Below are 21,352 nucleotides of genomic sequence, written 5' to 3'. Positions count from 1 at the left end.
GGAGTTGCAACTAGTTTCTGGTGTTTGTAGGTAGTGTTAGTAGTCTACCAAGTGGCACCCGGTACAGGTGGGCTTGGGACAGACTAGGCACAGTGGCACGGTGTACCAAGTGGCACCCGAATGGTGGGCTTGGGAACCCTGCACACATCGTTTGGGGCCGTGAGCGACACCCCGGCCGGATCTCCTTGCGGATGGAATCCGAATAGGCGATAAACCTGGACTAGAGACTTGTTCGGTTAGTCAGGTCGTGGCCGACTCCCTCGCCCGGCTTCCGCTTGAAGGTTGCCGAGGTACATGACGTGTACAGGGCGATAAGTGGCGAAAGCATGTGTGAAGAAGTACACCCCTGCAGGGTTATCATTATCTATTCGAATAGCCGGATTCCTCGGATATGGAAACTTGGACCCCTTGCATAGTTCATAGACAAGTGAAAGTGGATACTCTAAAATACGCAAGATAAGCGTGAGTGCTATGGATGGCGTTCTTGTAGGGAGACGAGAGCGGATCCGTAGTGGTGTATTGATATGGTGAATCTGTGGACTCGTGTGCGCCACCTCAAAAAGTTACTTGCAGTCGTAGTTTAGGATAGCCACCGAGTCAAAGCTGGCTTGCTGCCGTTAAACCCCACCATCCCCTTTGTTGATAATGATGCATATGTAGTTAGTTCTGATGTAAGTCTTGCTGGGTACATTTGTACTCACGTTGCTTAATTTATGTTTTTGCAGAGAGACTTCAGTCTCACTAGTAGCTCCACGTGGACTTCGACGTTTAGCTTGTTATCTCAGCTACGATCTTGTGCCCTCGTCAGGATCTGGTAGATAGTCAGGCTTCTCAGCCTTTTTCGTTTATAGATGTCTGTACTCAGACATGATAGCTTCCGCTTGTGCTTTGATTTGTATGCTCTGAATGTTGGGTCATGAGACCCCTGTTTGTAATATCTCGCTCCTCGGAGCCTAATGAATACTTACTTGAGTCGTAGAGTCATTTTGTGATGCCATGTTGTATTGCACATATCGAGCATATTGTGTGTATGTTATTGAAATGCTTGGTATGTGTGGGATCTGACTATCTAGTTGTTTATCTTTAGTAGCCTCTCTTACCGGGAAATGTCTCCTAGTGTTTTCATTGAGCCTTGGTAGCTTGCTACTGCTCCGGAACACTTAGGCTGGCCGGCATGTGTCCTTCTTTGTTCCTGTGTCTGTCCCTTCGGGGAAATGTCACGCATTGAGTACCGGAGCCCTGTTAGCCCGCTACAGCCCGGTTTACCGGAGTCCTGCTAGCCCAGTGCTACAGCCCGGACCCACTTGCTGATGACCGACACGTTCGATGCTGGGTCATGGATGCCTGTCCCTGTAAGTCTGTGCCACTTTGGGTTTACGACTAGTCATGTCAGCCCGGGCTCCTTATCATATGGATGCTAGCGACACTATCATATACGTGTGCCAAAAGGCGCAAACGGTCCCGGGCAAAGGTAAGGCGACACCCGTGGGAATACCGTGCGTGAGGCCGCAAAGTGATATGAGGTGTTACATGCTAGATCGATGTGGCATTGAGTCGGGGTCCTGACAGAAATATGATAATAGCCATTTTATTATTGCCTCTAAGGCATATTTCCAACAATAGTTTGTCCATCTTTTCTGTTGGATTTGGCCTTTGCGGCATGAGCGTAATGGGTCATCTAGTTGATCTAGTTAATGTGGGCATTTCATACTCACACACATGCCTTTTCCACAACCAACTACTTGTTTTTTTTTTGAGTTCTGAGTGTCTCACTTTGGCTGGCGATTTGCTTGAGCAAGAAGTGGATTTTTACGTGTGTGGTAAAATTGGTGAGTCTTTGGTGTTCTTAGGCCTTGTACAATGCTAGGTGCTTAAGGAGCTGTTTAGGAAAATAAATTGAGTTTTTCTGAAGCACCGGTGCCTATTTCTACATAATAGATGCCTAGTTAAGCGTCTACCTTATACAAATAAGCATCCGTGCTTAAGAAAAACATGGTTTATTTCCCTAAGCACCTTACATTGTACAAGGCATTATAGGACTTAACTTGTTATCTATATCTTTACCTATAATAATAAAAGGGTGATCGCTTCTTCCTCCTAAATTTTCGTCCGTTTCGTACATCAAGAAAATTTTGTCCGTCGTACGTGAGACTCTATCGATAGCTGAGCTATTGGGCCTTGGGCCGGCAGCCATGTCCTGGTTTTCCAAAAAAAATAGTCAGCTTAAAAATAAACTGCCAATAGAACCCGGACTCGAACCTTGCTAGCTCAACCATAGCTTCAAACCACCAACCATCTCATCCATCCAATTTTCACGTATGAACATAGGAATTGTTTTCATTATTGACTACCAACGGAGCAATGATTCGTCACGTTATTAGTCCCACATCGCTCCTTCAGAGCAATTTTCATCAATTTATATACAATAGAGAGTTGCCCAGAATATGAGCAAGACACCTAAAAAGGACAAGATATTAAAGGAAAGATGAATTCACGAGGAGTGAATTGTGCACGCTCCAAATCATATAGGAAAGAAAGATGGATCCCAGGGAGGGATGTTGGATGCTGCTTGATTTCAGGTGGTATTAAATATTCAGAAGGGATGTGTACGCTGCAAATTAAAGGAAAGGACAGATGGATTTGGAATAGGAAAGATAGGATGGAGTTCACAAGGGATGTGTACGCTGTACATTTAAAGGAAAGATGGATTTACGTGTGTGCTGCAAATGAAAGGATCAATTTGCCGTATTCGCGTGCGTGCGTGGTTGTGTGTTCCAATCGGCTGCAAAGATCAATCAGCCTGTGTATGTGCAAAACAACATTGTTCTTTTGAGGTCAGATTTCTCCTCTGCAGAAAGTAACCACAAATTTCTCCTTCTCTGTAGGAAGTAATCTCATATTTCTCTTTCTTTGCAGAAAGTAACCTCCCCGTGGTAAGATTTTGTTTGCTTTTCCTTACAAAAAGAATACAACTATTTGGTAATATCAATTTCTTAGTTAACAAAGGGAAAACGTCCGCAACATGCCAAATATGTGGATTTAATTCATGTGAGCCAAACTACTGGATGATTTTATTCATTTTTTGCCAACTTGACATAGGGCATTGCGCAAATCATTTCTGGTAGCTTCAATCGAATAGTTCTCCTAGATTTTACAGCAATTCATCCCATCCAATAGTTTGATGGGGTTTTTTTAGACTTGAATTTTTTATCTTATGACATTTATTTCTATTCCAAAAAAGTTAATTTGTGTAGCAGACTGAAAACAATTGGATGTTGATGTAATCGTGGTCTGAGATTATTAAGTGTGAGCACATGTGCATGCGTATAGGTGCTTTCGACTGGTGCTAGATCTGTAATTAAAATAAGATCTCATCTTCATCAAACTAGAAAAGGGGTAGACGTTAGAAAGAAGAGATGACGCGACTTTTTAAAGTTCACCGTCCAATCCAAGCATCATAAAAAATAAGCCTTACTATTCAAAAGGATGAAAAAACTATTAATAATTTCTAGAGGTATTAAATTGTTTATCACACATAAAACTAATTGACCAGTTAGAATCTGATCTAATAAAATTGAGCCAGATATTATTTTCAAAATGGCGTGGTGCTGAAATAGAGAGGTGCACATTCGTGAGGTCTTAAGCAATGCTTGTCAGGGATGTGTGATATTGTTTTTCTCCCGTTGCAACGCACGGGCATGTTTTGCTAGTAAAACCTAATCAAATTCACCATCAATATTTGAGGAATCAAGGATAAACTAGAATGAATTCATTTTTGAGGAATCGAGGATAAACTAGAGTGAACTCATGTAAAGCCACGAGAGTATAGTGTTTCACATTTATGAACAATCATTGATACTCCCCGTCCGAAAAAATTTGTCCCAATTTTTTTTCAAATGAATGTATCTAGCATTAACTTGGCGCTAGATACATTTATTTGAAGGACAAAATTTTTCAAACGAAGGAAGTATATAATGTACTGTATAACATAAACACATTCATGTTTTGTATAATATAACCTTTTAGATCAAATCCCTGCGCGATTGTACATTCAATCCCCATGACCTTGACCTAAAATAAGATAACCACCAGACTCTTTGTTTCGCTTTGGCGGTCACAAACAATCAGATTTTTGTTTTTTGATGTTGCAATATTTAAATGTACGATTATTTCCCAAAAACGGGAGCAAGATCATAATTCGAAGTACTTACCTTCTAGTACCTGCCTAAAAAGGAAAACTTGTACGTCCACGTGTATCTCTCAACATTTGTTTGCAGAAATAAAGAATATTTATTTTTATTGTCCCGATTACCTCGGCTTTCATTACCATCCTCCATTTCCCACGGCTATTGCTCCCTCCCTCTCGCTCGTCCCCTCTTCCCACCCCCACCACCTCCGCCAACCAGAGCCCACCCACCTCCCCCCTTCCGCTCGCCGCCCTCCCCGCCGGATTCCGCGGCTCGCGGCGAGAGTCTCGAGCCTCGGGTCGCCGGCAACCGTGCCGGATCCGGCGGGCACTCGGCGCGGCAGCGAGCTCCCGCGGCGTCTCGCGCAGATCCGTCGCGCGCGCCTACGCTCGCCGGGAGACTCCTGCTGCGGCTGTGGTGGGCTCCGGTGCGTTCTCGCGGGTGGGCGGGGTGGAATTCGGAGAGGACGAGCTGGGGCCGTGAGAGTCGGGCGGGCCGCGGGCGTGCTCACCGTGAGCGCTTGGAGCCCACCCACCCACAGTCCCATACGACGCACGGGCGTCGCGTTGTAGCGGCACGCCGCCGACGCCATGATCGAGCAGTTCGTCAATTTCGTCATCCGGCCGCCTCGGTACCCTCCTACGTCCCGCATGATGTGCTGTTGCTTTTGTTGTTTGGTGCTAATTGACACGACGTTGCATTGGCATGTGGCCGTGCCCGTGTTGTGGTAAATTGGAACAATGTCGGTGGGACAAATCGATAGTTCGGTACACATGCGACATCAGGTCCGGATTAGTTATATTGCTTTAATGCTCGTCTATATAGCTGTTCATTGTGTGTGGTACGGTTGACAATGCCGAGTCATTTTGCCTGCCTTGTTAACCGTACTTTTGGAAATTGCAAGTTCCACTTAAAATCTGTGAGGACGATGGGGGCAGTTGTTTCAGTTAGTACTTGGACTTGATTATGTTGTTCGCTCGTTGCAAATCAGTACTATCATGTGCAGTTAAAGCTAGCCACAATGCAATTGTAATTAAGGTTGTCATGTTACGAATAACTGTACTTGTATCTGTTCAGACGTGATGTCCGTCCATATAGCACTAAGAAGTAACTTTAACCTTCGTGGCAATCTTAATGCTGCTCAAATTTCGAACTGAGATCCTTATGGAGGAGAGACTGAGATAAATGGTAGGCTGTTCCTCTGTTGCACCGTCTCTGATGTTGCACTTCTCTGTTTTAGTTGTTATGTTTATGGCCCATGCTTCCTTTTCAAACTTAGGTTTAAGGTTTAGCTTTGTTAATAGGATGATGTATATAGTTTTTTACAGTATCAACTCGAACCAAGTCATGTCTCTTCATTCCTTATAAAATCCGAGTCTTATGATAGATGTTTAATTAGACCAGAAATGTCATGTCCATTGGTAAGGTTTTGAACTTCAAATATTTCAAGCATCTGCAGCTGATCTGATGGGATTGAATGACTAATTTACAGGTCAGAGTATAACCCAGATCAGTACTTATGGGAGAGAGAGTTTATGCTCGCAGGGCGAAGGTATAAACGACTAGACTTGGAGGCAAGTAAGGAGACCAATTATCGAGGTTTCTTCTTTCTTTAGTTTGCTGATGAGAAGTGACCCCAACTGGGAACATGTTTGTTTATAACCTTATTGGTATACCTTAACCTGGCAGCTCACAAATCCAAGGGGCCATACCTTGAAATGCAGCCACTATCTTCCTGCTTCCGTTCCAGAAAATATTGCCCTCCCGTGTGTGATCTACTGCCATGGAAATAGGTACTTACTCTGCGTGATCACTGCTAGCATATGTTTGTTCATGCATTGGGCACTTGTTAGTTTTGGCATTCTTATTTAATATAACTTGCTTTATATAACATACATGTAGATTTTGGAAACTGTAGCACTGGATTAAAAGCACAAATTTATAAATCAATGTACTTAATAATTATGATTTAGCTTATCACCTCGAGCAATCACCAATATCATCTGGAATATTTAACAGGATTTTGCTCTAACTCAATGCAGCGGATGCAGAGCAGACGCAAATGAAGCCGCTGTAGTACTTCTTCCTTCAAACATCACAGTTTTCACACTAGACTTTTCCGGTTCAGGTCTATCGGACGGAGATTATGTCAGCCTTGGTTGGCATGAGGTATATAATCAGTATACATTTTGTTCTTCTGCATTCATATTGCTGTTCACTGTATTCTGAAATTCACAGTAATTTACTTCTAGAAAGAGGACCTCAAATGTGCAGTATCATTCCTGCGCACCAACAAGCAAGTTTCCCGTATAGGCCTTTGGGGGCGATCGATGGGTGCTGTTACAAGGTACTTTCTGGTTTGTATACAATGCGTGCTCCATTTCCTTCGGGGCATCTCTCTATTTCATTTTACATGATTCAATATTTTTAGATCACAATGCACTAGATGGTTCCTGAACAGAACTGTGTGTGTTCAAGTGGTTCTTGGTTCTTCCGTTTAATTCTTAGATTGAGATATTTATGTACATCTTCAGGCCTTTAATTCATGTTTTGTATAAATGTAACACAGCCTACTATATGGAGCAGAAGATCCCTCAATTGCTGGCATGGTATTGGATAGTGCTTTCACCAACTTGTATGGCTTGATGTTGGAACTTGTGGATGTTTACAAAATTCGAGTTCCTAAATTCACGGTAGGTGCATCTACTGCAGAGTCTGTTGCTTCCCCACCATTGTGAAATGATCATGGAAGAAAATGCATAATGTATTGCCTTAATTTTAGAAAATCGTGATACTGCATTTTGAAGTTTCCTTAGATGTGATGTTAGTTTCGGAATAAGTATGAGACAAAAGGTTATACCTTTAACAGAATTTGCCAAGTAGTACCTCCTTCAGAGTATACCCATCCGAATTTAGCTTGGACACACATCCTCTAGTTGCAACTTGCAAAAGTTTGTGAAGTTTTATCTTACTGCACTCTTATTCTGCTACAAATATAATTTGCAGACACTCAATATTAGGACATAAGTGACTCCTACATTTTGAGCTTTCATTTCTATCATTGAGTTAGTTGAGGAATCTGTTTGCTCACTGTGATGTATAGAAGGACGATGTGTTTATTAGATACTTAGATTTTGGTGGCTTATTTCATTCTCACTAACGTAAACAGTTTTCAAATGAGTGTTGACGTAATTGCGTAGTGTTAACGAGGTCTTCTGCTTTTTCAGGTTAAGATGGCTGTACAGTACATGCGACGAACCATTCAGAAAAGAGCGAAGTTTGACATAATGGACCTTAATGTTGTAAAGGTGCACTTCATAAACTATACCTTGTCACAAACATATAGCCAGATATGACTGAACTCGTGAAAGATCATAAGAGAACCATTTTGCAACAGTGTACACTTTGCAATACATTGCCCATGACTCACTGTAAAGGGTTATGTCTCAGATTAGATAAGTTCTGGTAAACGACAATCAAATACGGGCATGTTTGGCTGCCTGCATCATTTTGGCTACCAGGCCCCATGAGCTAGGCTGTCATGGGGCGAGCTCCAGCCAGATCCTGGCAAGCCAGGCTACGACAATACATAAGTGAGTATTCGGTTGCCTTCATTAGAAGATCCAGGCACATGGTCTTGTTGAACAGGCTCATTTGGAGAGATCTTGTCTACTTGCCTGCATGGGATTGAATATGGTTACCTTTCGTCGAACAGCTGAACATGGTTTTCAAGTCGATGAGTCGTTCTGGGGTAGCGACTCGGAAAAAGTCGAGCCTGCAGTTGCGACTAGTCGCGACTAGAGTCATGAGTCGACACTAAGTTGAGTCGACATTTTTGTGCGACTCATCGACTAGTCGACGACTAGTCGCGCGAGTCGAAAACCATGCAGCTGAAGCACGTTGGCGAGACACGCGCAATAGTCGACTTGAGCTTGATGCGCTTTTGCCAAGGCACGGTGTGGCTTGTCCTAGCTCACCATCACGGTGCTCTCATGCCACAGCTTGTGCGGCTCGTCATGGACAAGGAGGTTGTGTGGAGTGTTGGGGAGGGCATCATGCCGCTCACGTGGCCGCAGTGACCGGAGAGGACTTGGACATGGCCATCCTATGCAGTAGCGGGATTGGGCTTGAGCGTGGTCATAGGATGTCTAGGAGGTGGCGCGCGTAGCCTGCTATGGTGTATTGCCGTAGCCTGGCTTGCCAGGATCTGGCTGGAGCTTTTTGCGGTAGTGAGCTTGAGCTACTCCTATATGGCGAGCCGCAGGATCAGATGTCTTCTCGGCAATGACGATCCCAATTTTGTCATTGGGATTGGTGGAAGAATTTTGGATTTGCTTGCCACCATGGCAACCATGGGTGTGGAGATAGAGGAGGAAGATGACCAATGGTAGTTGAATCAGCTCAGCCTGGCCATGGAGAAATACTCAATATCAATAATTCTGTTTCCTCATAGCCTGGCTGTGGGTGCTTTAGGGTTCCTGCTGGCCTTGCTTGAGCTTCTCGTGTAGGCAACCAAACAGCCCTTTATAACTGTTGTGTGCATTTGGCAGGCCTGGCCAAGGTTCATGCAGGCACAACAATGTGTGTTTAGTACTCCCTCCGTCCCAAAATAAGTGACTCGACTTTGCACTAACTCTGTACTAAAATTAGTGTAAAGTTGAGTCACTTATTTTCGGACGGAGGGAGTAACTCATAAGGTGTAATGATCATGTAACCAGGAGGAGTCCGTAAAGAGGGATCTGAAGGACTGGAGTATCAACAGAGAACTAGCCATGGACAGGGATGCGTGGAAGCTTGCTATCCATGTGCCAGAACCATGAGTTGGTTGCGAGATCTTATGGGTTTCACCTCTAGCCTACCCCAACTTGTTTGGGACTAAAGGCTTTGTTTCTGTTGTTGCTGTTATTTGTTGCATTGCCCCAGCGTTAGATTTTGGAACTGGCATTTTCCAGTTCCCACCAAGGATACTATAATTATCCTTAAAAAGGATACTATGTAATTATTGATTAACCAAATACAAGCAAAACTCTAGGAACCCATCTGGTCCTAGTGTGGATACAGTGTAATTAAGCAAATGTCAGCAAATCTCAGAGAAGCCCACTTATTAAAACTTTCAGCTTTGCCTGGATTTGTTACGAGTTTCTTCTACATTATTTTAAATTGATCCGAAGATAACTAAATTAGATCTCTTCCTCTCTAGTTTTTGAAAGCTCAGAGTTTCTATTTTCACGGCAGTCCAACACTGATTGTCTTGTTATTGCTGGGGTTTGAAGGGCGATACCTTCTTTGATCCTTTACCAGCATAGATTATTCAACCTTGACATCTCAAGTGTTGTGGATTTATGTTTCATTTCAGCAACTTCAAAACTAGCTGCATATTTCAAACTGCAACTAACTTTAATGCTCTCTTTTTTCTTAACCAGCTTGCTCCCAAGACATTTATTCCTGCATTATTTGGACATGGTCTGAGTGACATGTTTATTCAGCCTCACCACTGTGATCGTATTCACGAAGCATATGGGGTAAATGCATATGTGGCTTGCTTTATAAAGTTTCACTGGCAAATATTACCTCCATCCTAAATTAGTTGTCTTAGATTTGTCTAGATGCAGATGTATCGAACACTAAAACGTGTCTAGATACATCCGTACCTAAACAAAATCATACTAATTTGGGACAGAGGGAGTAGCGGTCGCACCACAACTAAAATAATTTATGGAGGGCTGGTTGACGATCTTCCTTGCTAAAGAGCATGGTACATTTAAGATTTAACACATGTTTTTATGTACAGGGGGATAAAAGTATGGTAAAATTTGAGGGTGACCATAATTCCCCAAGACCTCAATCTTACTATGATTCGGTTTCGATATTTTTCTACAATACTCTGCGTCCTCCCCAGTTGCCTGCATCAGGCTCAAATAAGCTACATGTAAAAATTGGTACCATGGCCAATGAGGTAATTTTCATGAAATATCACTCTGTGACCTGATTTGGGGCGTTTGATATGAAGTATTTCCAAGGAAATCACTCTTGTTTTTTTTTTGTAGAGTTTGTTCTTTGAGATCATCAATGGTCTGAGGGCAGCTAAAACCGATGCAGGCAGTTCATCAACAAATGCACATGGCTTTCGAAATTGTCTGGCACAGGCCCCTTCTCATCTTCCTCGCAAGTTTTTAACTTGGTGTTGTTCAATGTTCACTAACTCCTTCACTTTTTTCTTCCAGCTACAACTTCGGTAGTTGAATTACTATCGGAGAGCGCGAATCAGTTGTCCATTAAGAATGACAATGACTTGGTAGGTTTGTTGCTGATATGTTAGTATCTATTTTGAAAGATACTTTCCTGATACATTTCCATTGAATGCAGGATTTCCTCTTAGATGAGAATCATAACCTATCTGGTGCAGATGGTGATAGTGTTGGACTGCATTTGCAGGTAAAGTGTATAAATTGCTTTAGCTGCTCCTTTTTTGGCAGTCAAGTTCATTGTCATATCTTCCACTCATCCTCTGACCATCCGTTGTGATCCTTCTATTTATTGGCTTTGAAATGCATTAAGTTACTTCATTGTGAGTATTTCTGATCAATAGAGTACTGACATGGGTGGTCAGTACTCATCACAGGTTATCAACACCACATTGTCTGCTCCGTGCATTATTTCATGCATTTCCTGAATCGTGATCAATTCCATTGTGCAAAATATATCATTTTGTAAGCGCCGTGCTGGTAATAATTATGCATTTCCTAATAGGATAAAACCAGTAGGCACAACGAGGAGTCCTGCTCATACACAAGCTCAAACAGAGAAAGTTGGGGCAGATGTTCATCGTTAGGTGCGGCAAGTGATGGATCATTCTCACGCGGCGTTGGTGATAAGCATGAGGTACATTTCTTGAGTTTCTTGCCTTCACTACCTAAGGCGAAAGTAGCCACGTTAGACACAAGAAGAAATCAAGATTTCCATAACCGTTAGTCACTTCACAAAATAATGTCGACTAGCTAACTCACTCAGAGAAAGGAAGACTCCCTGACCTGGTAATTTGCTCCGCAGAACATGACGGTAAATGCTCTGGCCACGCCGCGGAGACACGAACAGAGGAAACTGGCCAAATCATCGCCCCCGAAAACGAAGGAGAAGAAGATCCATGCCCTGTGGAAGAAGCTCAAGCGCGAGAGGGAGGAGATGGGGGACAGCCTCTCCCAGCGCCTGAGGATGTGCCTCGGGCAGTCTCCTCGTCACAGGCGAACCCAATCGTCATCTGGACGGCAACTATAGCTGACACTAAGCACTGATCCGGTTCCGACTGACGTGAAGATCCTGACGAAGACCCAGGGAGCTGTAACTAACGCTGGGTGATTACGTATGTAATTTATAGTGCCACGGTCGTGTGATCCGGCCGCACGGAAGGGCTGTGAGGATTGGGCGGGCACGCCCATGGATCATCGCCGTCGTCTCTGGGTGGCCAGATGTTGCCGTGGATGTTGTAAGTTGCGGTGCCTGTTTGGCGAAATGAAAGGGTGCATTGTTTTCCACGGTCATCATTTGCACGTCTCAGTTCTGACGTTTTATGTCGTCTCAAGGGAGATTTTGGCAGGCAGTCGTCCAGCTGCTTCCAGTCCTGAGGATAGGCACCTCCATCTCGGTGGGCTCTCGCGCCTCGACCTTGTTTTGGCTTGATAGGTGGCTAGGGGACTCCCCCCTGGCCGCCCGGTTCCCCATCCTCTTCGACATTGTAGTTGACCCTCGGGTCTCGGTCGAGGCGGCTCTTATTGACTTAGGGCGCCTCGTGTTTCGTCGTCCTTTTGGCCCTGCCGAGGTGGCTGCTTGGGATGTCCTCCTCCAGGACATCGCCCTGTTACCTATGGACGTGGCTGACTCTCCGGATGCCATCTCCTGGCGTCTGGATCCCTCAGGCCGCTTCTCCACCAAGTCCCTTTACGCGGCTATTGCCCCATCAGTTGCCCCGGAGCCATTCGGCCTTATCTGGGACATCCGCCTCCCACTTAAGATCCGGATCTTCTTGTGGCAATGGATCCGCGGCCGCCTACCGTCCGGCGTGGAGGTCCTCAAGCGCCATGGGCCTGGGGATGGGATGTGCCCCCTATGTGACACGGCGGAGGATGCCAATCATATCTTCTTCTCCTGTTGCACGGCACAGTTCCTATGGGCGTGTTTTCGCGAAACGGTTGGGGGACAGTGGTGTAATAACAACTTCCCCGACTTGCTTGCGGAAATCCAGGCCTCCCCTCCACGCTACAGACATATTAGATGGCTGTGCGTTGGGGTGCTGGCTTGGACGTTGTGGACGGTTCGCAATAAGCTTGTCATTCAGAAGGTGCCTCTTCGACGTGCAACTGACTCCATCTTCAAAATGTGTGGTTACTTGCAGCTCTGGCGGCCGCTTAGCCGCCCTCCGGACCGGGATGCCATCGACAGACTCCTCTCCGACCTTCGTTCGTTGGCCTTCCGCCTGGCTCCGCCGCTCCCGCCGCCTCCCCCGGAGCCCGACTAGAGGCGTCTCTCTCCCGGCGTGTGTGCCGCTTTTTGTGTGTGTGTTGGGCTTGTTGAGCTGTGCCCTCAGCACTAACCCTTGATGCTTGTTTGTTCCTGGACTGTGTGTGTGTGAACCTTGGTGGTGTGAACCTTGTGGATGTTGGCTTTGGCATTGGCTTTATCTATAAAGCGGGGCGTGAGCCTTTTTCGGTCAAGGGAGATTTTTCTTTTTACCAAGCGGTCAGCTTGGTAAGCTACCAACAAAAAAAATGCAATCAAAGGAGATTTTTTTTTTTGGTCGGGTGTAGGAGGTCCAATTTGACTTCGTTCGCTTTATATTTTTTATTGACATGATGATCAATTAAAATCCATTCATCGTCCATCGAACCAAATCCGGTTGGGCAGCGGCTCTATTGTTGTTGAACCTTTTTCTCTGCGATGGACACTGGTTGTTGAACCATGGTATGCTGAATTTATTTTGGTACAAAATGCACTTGTAAACAAAAAAAATTGGCCTGTGTTATTTATTTATGGAAGTAGATAAAATATAGTCTGGTAAACAAGATTATCATTGTTCTGGAAAGGAGGAATTGTTGTCCTCTGCATTGAGTGATGCACACATCAATTATATTGTAAAATATTCTTATACTCCTTTGTTCCTAAATATTTGTCTTTTTAGATATTTTAAATGGACTAGCACATACAGATGTATATAGACATATTTTACAGTGTAGATTCGATTATTTTGCTTCATATATAGTCACTTGTTGAAATCTCTAGAAAGACAAATATGTAGGAACGGAGGGAGTAGTTCATTGCAAAAGATGGTAACATAAGATATGATACAGCTCGCTCATTCCTGATTCTAAAAATACCATTAAAATTAAACTCATGTATTGCTGATTTTGTTGCTAACTTGCCATTCAGATAGGGTAATGCTGCTCAGGGGAATACGCAGCTGAGCCCTGCTGTTTCCTTCAAAACAAAAAAAGAAGCTGCTGGGGGGAAACTAGGCATGGAGTTATTGTCATGAGCTTTCTACATAGGAGCAGCCTCGTTGTTCAATGAAAAAGAGTCCCGTTGTTGAAAAAACACCAACAACATTAGTACAAAGAAGACAAGAAAACGCAGACAACATCGCTGTCACTCCCTCTAGCTTACACCCACTTTAGTTTTCCTCCAGCAGCATCGTCCTGAGGATGACATCCCCCATGCCGTCCGCGACGGGGAAGAGGTGCCCGGCCGTGGGCAGCTCGTGGTACCGCACCCATGGCAGCCTCTCCGCGATGTACCGCGACAGGCTAACGGGCACGATGAGGTCCTCCGCGCCGTGCCATAGGTGCACATCCGCCTCGCCGGCCGGGAACGGGTTCTCCATCTCCAGCGGGCTCCAGCCCCACTTCCCGAACCCGACGGTCATGTCCCGGTGCAGGCTCTCGTGCTCCCCCTGCTGCCTCGCCTGGCTCTATGCACACACAAAATAAAAATGCAAACAACGGGTGTGTCATTGAGACAAACAAAGGAGCACACACTGTGGCTCTCAGAGATGCAAGCGCTGGGGTTGGTTCGCTGGTCTGTAAGTATTACCGTGCAAGGTCGAGACGCGAACTTGGGGATCATGGCCATGTCTTCTCTGGAGAAGATGGCGGGGTTGAAGGAGATGACGCTCGAGGCCGGGAAGAGCTTCTGGGTGTTCCACCAGTAGGCCAGCCAGGGTGCGTGGTGCGCAACACGGACGGCCCATTGGTCCTGAGGGATCTGCTGGTACCAGGCGTCCCACGACACGTTCGACGGGAAGCCTGACCACCAGTAGTTGCCCACGGGGCCGAGGATAGACACCCCAGCAAGCCTGTCATGAAAGTGCAGTTGTCACTAAGCTTTCCAATTATTCTAAAAAAAAAACCCTAAGCTTTCCAATTAGTGACGTAGTTGTCACTGTGCAGTGGGGTCAAGTAGAGAAGAAGTCTGGCGGGTGGTACCTGTGGGGGATGTGCTTGAGGCAGCTCCACATGATCTCGCCGCCCATGGAGAACCCGACGAGGTAGAACCTGGACCCGAGATGCAGGCTATCAGCTAGCTCCGCGATGTCGAGGGCGATGCTCTTCTCGGTCCTTGCAGGATGAGGGTCACTCTCGCCGTATCCAGGTCGATCAAAGGACAGAATGTAGATACCGAGCTCCTGCGCCAGCTCCTGCATGTCACAGTTTGCAGCAACACTCCTGTATGATCAATTGTTCCATGTGCACGAAAAGCGCATTCAGGTTCAATTCAACTGATGATTCTGACGTACGGGTGATACTCGCAGGGCGTCGTATCTGCATGAGTCGAATCCATGGACGAAGATGATCTTATGGTTGGCATGTTCCTTCGGGACACCGGACTCGTGGTAAGCCAAGTGTCTGCCGTCACTGAGCCTGATCCTTGTCCCGGTGACCGGAGGGCCGTCTGGGGATCCGCAGATTTTTGGAGGCGGAGCCTGAAGCTGACGGTACAGAAGTGCAAGCAGGAACACAAATGCAAGGCGGGGAAGCCTTTTAGCTATACCTATGAGAGGATATCATTTTGTTAGACTCCAGAACTTGTTTCAGATGGAGAATGCCACAAACACTTGAGGAAATAGGCACAAATCTGGTTCAATATACGGAATTGTGATAGTCATGTGTACAATATACAGAAAAAAAAAACCACAGAAAGAATTATATGTAGTGATTATAGTAAGGCAAGTTGATTTTTCTTTTTTTAATAGAAAAAGGGTTGACTATGAGAAATGAAAATTAAGTGAGCTGTGTAGAGTCGGATCTCCTGTATGACGACTGTATTTTTTTGTTTTTAAAATTATATATATCAGTAAAATTTTAAAATACGGAAAAAAAATACATATGTACATAAAAACTGAAAATCTTAATGTGCGTTAAAATAATGTCCGTATATTCGAAAGATGCTCATCTCATATTTAAAACAATCCACTACAGACGAAAAATGTCATATATATTATACATTTGAAAACAATTGTTCATGTGTGTTCTAATATATGTTCACATAATTTTTAAAAACTTATTTAGATTTTCCCCTATTAAATAGGAGAAAACAGAAAAAGAACATCACAAACGCAAAAAGGAATAAAAGAACCAAAGAAAACACAAAAGGAAATAGAGAGAAAAAAATTGGCTGCCCCGGAAGGACTTCAGGCGGCGATGCCTTATAAGACTTCGCTATACCGAAATAGGCTTACGCCCCGCTATATTGATATAGCAACCACCCGATACAACAATCCGAACCACGCTGGGGCAAACAGCACAAGCACGCCCAAAAGAAATAACAAGAGAAAATAAGAGAAGAAATGCCAACAACGCCGGATCGACGAAAGCTACGGCACACCGCGATCGTTGCGCCCACCGAAGATAACCACCACGCTCCAAAGCCACCGAGTTGTCGTGTACCAAGCACCACCTTCAAGAAGGAATGCGACGATGACGACGCTGCTGCCCGGACGAGTCCTAGGATTTCTCCCGGTACATGGAGGGTAGAGGGGGGAGAGGGTCACCCGACGCCCTTCAAGAAGGATGGTGGCGCCCGCAGGCGTCACCGCGTTGGTGCCGGCAAGACCCGACATGGATTTCTCCCGACCTCTCGCGCCCACCACCCAGGACCAACCTTCGGCTCCACCACACCCGCCGCCCACCAACATGCGCCAACAGTCACGAGGACACCGCCGTCGTCTCACCACGGCCAACAAAGCGAGGCCGGCCGGATCCAAACGAGACACCCGAAGACAAGGACCGGCAGCACCGCAGCCACGAGGGAGGGAACAACCTCCACCGGCTTAGGCGGTAGCAGACCGGGCATAGCAGCAGAGGCACACCAGACCCCCTGTCCGGCCAGGCCCTGCGTGGGCCCGTGAAGCTTCGCCGCCGTGCTGCAGCAGTCGAGGCACAGCAGCCGCCGTCCCTGTCGCGAGGAGCTCGCCGGAAACCACCGGAGAACAGCCCACTGCGGCCACCAGCAGGCCCGCCCCGACCCAGATCGGGCCCGTAGGGCCTAGATCTGGGCCAGCCGAGCGCCGCAGGCCATGGGCCGTCACCGCCGCCAAGGGGCAACGCCTCCGCCTCGCCGCCGTCCAGATCCGCGCCGGAACGCCGCCGGCCGAAGGGCTCCGCCGCCAGGACCGCTCACCCGAGCCGGGGTCCAGCGACGGGTGAAGAAGGAGGGCCGCCACCGCCGGACTGCGGGGCGCCGCGCGGGCAACGCCCGGCCGCGCCCGCCGGCGGCAGCGGCGAGGGGGAAGGGGGGCGGGGACTCGCGGGGAGGGGAAGGGGTGGGGAGCCGCCCCGGTCGCCTCGCTCGGGGAGGGCGACGCGGGGGGCACGGGGAGGGGATGCTCGCCAAGACTTCGCTATAGAGTCGGCATGATCGTAAGACTAAGTTAAGAACCCCCGCAAAAGAAAAAACACTAATTTAAGAAAGAGAAGGTACTAGTATCAGATTATTATACCATATCATAATAATGAGGTGTTAGTATGAGTCAACAAAGTAATCAATTACATCATCTAAAGTACCCTATGATACTATGCACCATAGAGTTATCATACACTAACATTATATGCATTGATATTTGCTACACAGATCGTGATCACAACCGTCTTCTGATCTACATCGACAACTTTTCAACCGCTACTTCTATAAGCTCCAGTGCTTAAAGAATATTGGTTCGCTAAGAGAGAGCCCCAGAGGCATCATAAGCTTTGCTCACGGTTTGCCGCCTATGGATGTAAGAGGAAGAACAGCTTGACATCCTCAAGGATTTAGATGTATTTTTCAATTTCTATAAGGATGTTTTTGTGGGTTTGTACTATTTAATATATGACCTTTGTCCTTTTCAAAAAATAACTTATGATAATACCCATCATGAGAGGTCTAAGACCCGGTGTTTCTCATACGATCACTACACTATGGGCCGGCCCAAGTAACTAGTGGACCGGTTGATCGGGTGGCTGTTGACCCGACCGTCGTTTGACCAATTGACCGTTGACCTAGGACCATTGGCAGTTGACTATGGAAAATAAAAATATTAATTTTGGAAAAAGTGAACAGAATTTGAAATGAGTATGCGGATGTTTAAAAAGGTTGATAAATTTTGAAAAGAAGGTTCACAAATTTGGAAAAAGTTCATGAATTAAAAATATATATGCAAATTTGGAAAAAAGTCATGCATTTGAAGAAGTTCATGGATTTGGAAAACAAAGTTCACACATTAAAAATACACAAAAGGAGGGAAATGGAAAATGAAAAAACAAACAAATATAAAACAAGGAAAAAAACAACAAAAACTTCTGGAAGCTTCCAAAAAACCGGCGTTGGATATACACAAAACCAGAAACGCGATGGCGATTGTCTCTAGCCCATTACCAGCGACCCTAACTAGACGTGGGCGCCATGTACCAATAACACTAAAAGTAGCGCCAAATAGGAGCTGGACCCTTTTTATGGGTGAGTCTCGATCCATTAGTTTTTCCCCATAAATCAGGCCTGGAACAAGAATGGGCCACATGGTGGCCGAAAACTAGATAGACTGACGGTGTTGATTTTCGTTGCCGTCGTTGTTCCCATACTCCCTCCGTTCCTAAATAAGTATAAGTCTTTGTAGAGATTCCACTAGATGAACTATATACGGAGCAAAATGAATGAATCTAAACTTAAAATGCATCTATATACATCCGTATGCGTTTTATAGTGGAATCTCTACAAAGACTTACATTTAGGAACGGAGGGAGTAGTAAATGAATTTGCCATGTGAACTTTTTTCAAATCCGCAAATTAACACTAAATCGTCAGTCTTTTCATCTAAAAGTTGTTTTCGCCGTTGACTTAGAAACTACTCCCTCCGTTCAGAATTACTTGTCTTGAAAATGGATGTATCTAAAACTAAAATACGTCTAGATACATTCATTTTCGCGACAAGTAATTCCGAACGGAGGGAGTACTTGGATATATATAGACATTTTTTCTCTAGTAAATGAGTTTGTCATTGTATCGTGCCAATTGAATGGCTAATTCCTTAATCACTAGGTGACAACTTTCAAGATGGTTTTTCTTCATCGAAACATACATATATGGTATATAGTTTCAATTATCAAAGCGCTCTTCAAGAGAAAGCTGACCGTGAAGATGGATAGTAAATCAAATATGCGATCAGAGGATTAAAACATTTTGAAGTTTTAAAGGCACCATTTATTACACTGATGTCATTGCTCGTACCTTAGTTTTGAAATGTTTTTGTTTTCTCAGGACCCAAGAGTTATAATGTTTTTCACAACAAATAACAATTAATTATTACAACTAAAAACCAATTATATTGAACATCATTCCATAACAAATACGTCCCCAGCCTGATATAGAGTCTAATACGTATGTTGAACTTTATTTTGATCATCACGCAGACCAATAATACATGACATGTGCGTTACAAAGGTTCACAATTGTGTTTACCAGTGGTTGGGGCCCGCCATTGCGGGCCTTAGAGGAAGTTGTGCACGCATTTCTTCCTCTGAAAGGAAAAAAGAAGAAGAAAAAAATGACCTTACTTGAATGTATGTTATCAGAAAATAAACTCATCTTCATCTCAATTTTTATTTTTAAAAATCTCGTATCATGTGGGCATCACATCCATCTCAAAAGGAAAAAAAAACTAAAAAACTTTACTCAAAAAGGAAAAAGAAGTCTCACTCGCATCTACCAAAAAAATATGGACATCACATCCATCTCAAGATAAAGGCCTAAAAAGTTTCTAAAAAATATATATTAAAATGCCACTTCCAAAAATAATCTCTAAATTTTTTTCTCAAAAAAAGTCTCACTTCCATTTTTCAAAAATAATCTCCAAAGTAAAAAATCAAAAAGTTTCCCACCGCGACCAACCAGCATGCACCACGTGGCCATGCTGGCTGGCCGCCATTCTCCCGCACGTTAATGTGTTTGATTTAAAAGAAATTTTAAAAAAGAGAGGTAAAAAAGGAGTTACCAATGGTATAATTTTTGTATCATACATCTTATGTATTACTATTGATCTTATCGATGGAGTAAGCCCTATGTATATCCGTCTAGAGAAAGCAACATCTTAAACAAATTTTATAAAAGAATACACATATGCTGGGAAAAGTATATTATCACAAAATTATATACTAGCATTGTTCAAAACTCAAAGTACAAGTTGGGGTTTTCTTTACCTCCATATAGGGAAGTCAAACATGCTGATGTAGTATAGGCTACTAATTAATAACGGTCAACTGTCCTTTTTTTCGAAAAGGGTTTTTACCCCAGCCTAAAGGTCAACTGTCCTAGAACGTCCACACTAATTGCCACCGAGACTTGCTACCCGCAAACGTTTGCTAAAGTAGTTTTGTCGTACGGTGCTCGATGCAGAATTCATACTTGTAATTCATAAAGGAAAACGCGGACTGAACCTGATCAAATGGTTAGCTTTATTGGATGAAATCAGCTCATTCGTGTTTAAATTCTAAACTGGACATTGGTGGTCGTAGCCTCCTTAATTTATTTCAACTCCTTGGGTGATGTTCGTTCAGTCGGAGGGGACGCTTCCCTTGATTATGAGGTGTCTATTCTGACTTTGCCAATCTTAAAATTATGTACCGGATCAATCTTGTGTTTTATAGAGGTAGGATATGCATGTGTATATTCATATAGGTGACTGTATATGGGTGTGTACCGTGTAAAAGGAAAGAAAACATTCGTGTGGCTGCGTGCCTTGCGAAGTTACTGCTAGAAGACAACCGACCCCCGACAGTATATTTCGTGGCTGACGCAAATTGCGCAAAATTTGGAAGTACGCAAAGCATCGAGATCGCCGCCCCAAGTCAACAAAAGGACAAATCGCCTCGACCGGCGGACCCCCGTTAGCAATATCCCCATGTCTCCCTGTCTGACGGACGGTCGATCTCGAGGCGCCGACGGCAGGAAAAATGCAAAGAACCACGCGGTGCGGCAAGAGCCTCTTCTTACAGCAAAGTGCAACGTGGAAGAAACAAGGAAATAAGCCAAAGAATCAGAGATGGCAACGGGACCGCGGTACCCAGACGTCAAATTTCTGGGAAGAAAGCCGATCACCACGCGCGAGACCTTCACGAACTCACCATCCAGAAGCGAGCGAGAGGAGAGAGGAGGCGGTGGTACATACCGGAGCCGCCGGGAGCGGCCGGAGGCAGCGGGGCTTTCGTGCCGTTGGCGGAGGTGGACGACGGCTTCTCGCCCGGCCCTGCCATGGCCAGATCAGGCGCACCAAATACAGCAGAGCGAAGCAACTAGCACGATGACGGTTGGGCGTTGGATCGAATGTGTGCAGCTGATGCACGAGAGCGGCGTGCGTGCTATTATATAGAGCTGGGTCCAAGTCGAACCTTAGCCGCCGGCATGGCGGCATGGGCGGCATCGCTGCTGTCCCGTTGGCGCGCAAGTCACACGAGCCGCTCTCTTGCCCAGGGTTTTCTTCTTTTTGACGGTGGTGATTCGCTCAGGGTATGCGGAGACCCCTCTATGGACCAATTCGCAACCAGGCTCCTACGGGTCGACGCCGTGGAACGGTGAAAAGTGCGACGTGCATGTTGAAGTACTACTTGGACAGGACCGGTTCACGGGATTAGCATCAGCCCTGACCGCGA

General features: G+C 45.2%; 2 protein-coding genes across 3 annotated transcripts; one reads left to right on the top strand and one right to left on the bottom strand.

Moving 5' to 3' along the window:
• Positions 1 to 4,356: 4,356 nt before the first annotated feature.
• LOC119322279 lies at positions 4,357 to 11,728 on the top strand. Its single transcript, XM_037595774.1, has 14 exons — positions 4,357 to 4,818; positions 5,680 to 5,761; positions 5,877 to 5,980; positions 6,230 to 6,356; positions 6,440 to 6,534; positions 6,757 to 6,880; positions 7,415 to 7,495; positions 9,611 to 9,709; positions 9,979 to 10,143; positions 10,235 to 10,322; positions 10,412 to 10,482; positions 10,554 to 10,622; positions 10,938 to 11,069; positions 11,238 to 11,728. Exons 1-14 carry the CDS (start codon positions 4,778 to 4,780, stop codon positions 11,460 to 11,462), a joined length of 1,503 nt encoding a protein of 500 aa, XP_037451671.1. The 5' UTR covers positions 4,357 to 4,777; the 3' UTR covers positions 11,463 to 11,728.
• A 1,880-nt stretch (positions 11,729 to 13,608) lies between these two features.
• On the bottom strand, positions 13,609 to 21,064 carry LOC119322280. 2 transcript variants are annotated; one of them, XM_037595777.1, is made up of 5 exons: positions 20,872 to 21,064; positions 14,971 to 15,218; positions 14,660 to 14,871; positions 14,268 to 14,529; positions 13,609 to 14,145 (listed from the first exon to the last, which is right to left on the bottom strand). In XM_037595777.1, the coding sequence occupies exons 1-5, from the start codon at positions 20,954 to 20,956 to the stop codon at positions 13,849 to 13,851; spliced, it is 1,104 nt and encodes a 367-aa protein (XP_037451674.1). In that variant the 5' UTR covers positions 20,957 to 21,064; the 3' UTR covers positions 13,609 to 13,848. The 2 variants fall into 2 exon arrangements, with proteins under 2 accessions (XP_037451674.1, XP_037451672.1); XM_037595775.1 differs by having other exon boundaries at positions 14,971 to 15,224; positions 20,872 to 21,062.
• Positions 21,065 to 21,352: the final 288 nt, after the last annotated feature.

The sequence above is a fragment of the Triticum dicoccoides genome, chromosome 6B (genome assembly GCF_002162155.2).
Source record: "Triticum dicoccoides isolate Atlit2015 ecotype Zavitan chromosome 6B, WEW_v2.0, whole genome shotgun sequence".
NCBI lineage: Eukaryota > Viridiplantae > Streptophyta > Magnoliopsida > Poales > Poaceae > Triticum > Triticum dicoccoides.
The sequence above is the reverse complement of the archived record's forward strand: the minus strand, read 5'-3'. Positions and strand labels throughout refer to the sequence as shown.

Coding starts and splice junctions, on each gene's coding strand:
- LOC119322279 (XM_037595774.1), top strand. CDS start 4,778: ATGATCGAGCAGTTCGTCAATTTCGTCATCCGGCCGCCTCG. Junction 6,881..7,414: donor TTCGAGTTCCTAAATTCACG/GTAGGTGCATCT, acceptor CTGCTTTTTCAG/GTTAAGATGGCTGTACAGTA. Junction 10,623..10,937: donor GTGTTGGACTGCATTTGCAG/GTAAAGTGTATA, acceptor ATTTCCTAATAG/GATAAAACCAGTAGGCACAA.
- LOC119322280 (XM_037595775.1), bottom strand. CDS start 20,956: ATGGCAGGGCCGGGCGAGAAGCCGTCGTCCACCTCCGCCAACGGCACG. Junction 14,530..14,659: donor CTCAAGCACATCCCCCACAG/GTACCACCCGCC, acceptor CTTTCATGACAG/GCTTGCTGGGGTGTCTATCC. Junction 14,146..14,267: donor TCGCGTCTCGACCTTGCACG/GTAATACTTACA, acceptor GTGTGTGCATAG/AGCCAGGCGAGGCAGCAGGG.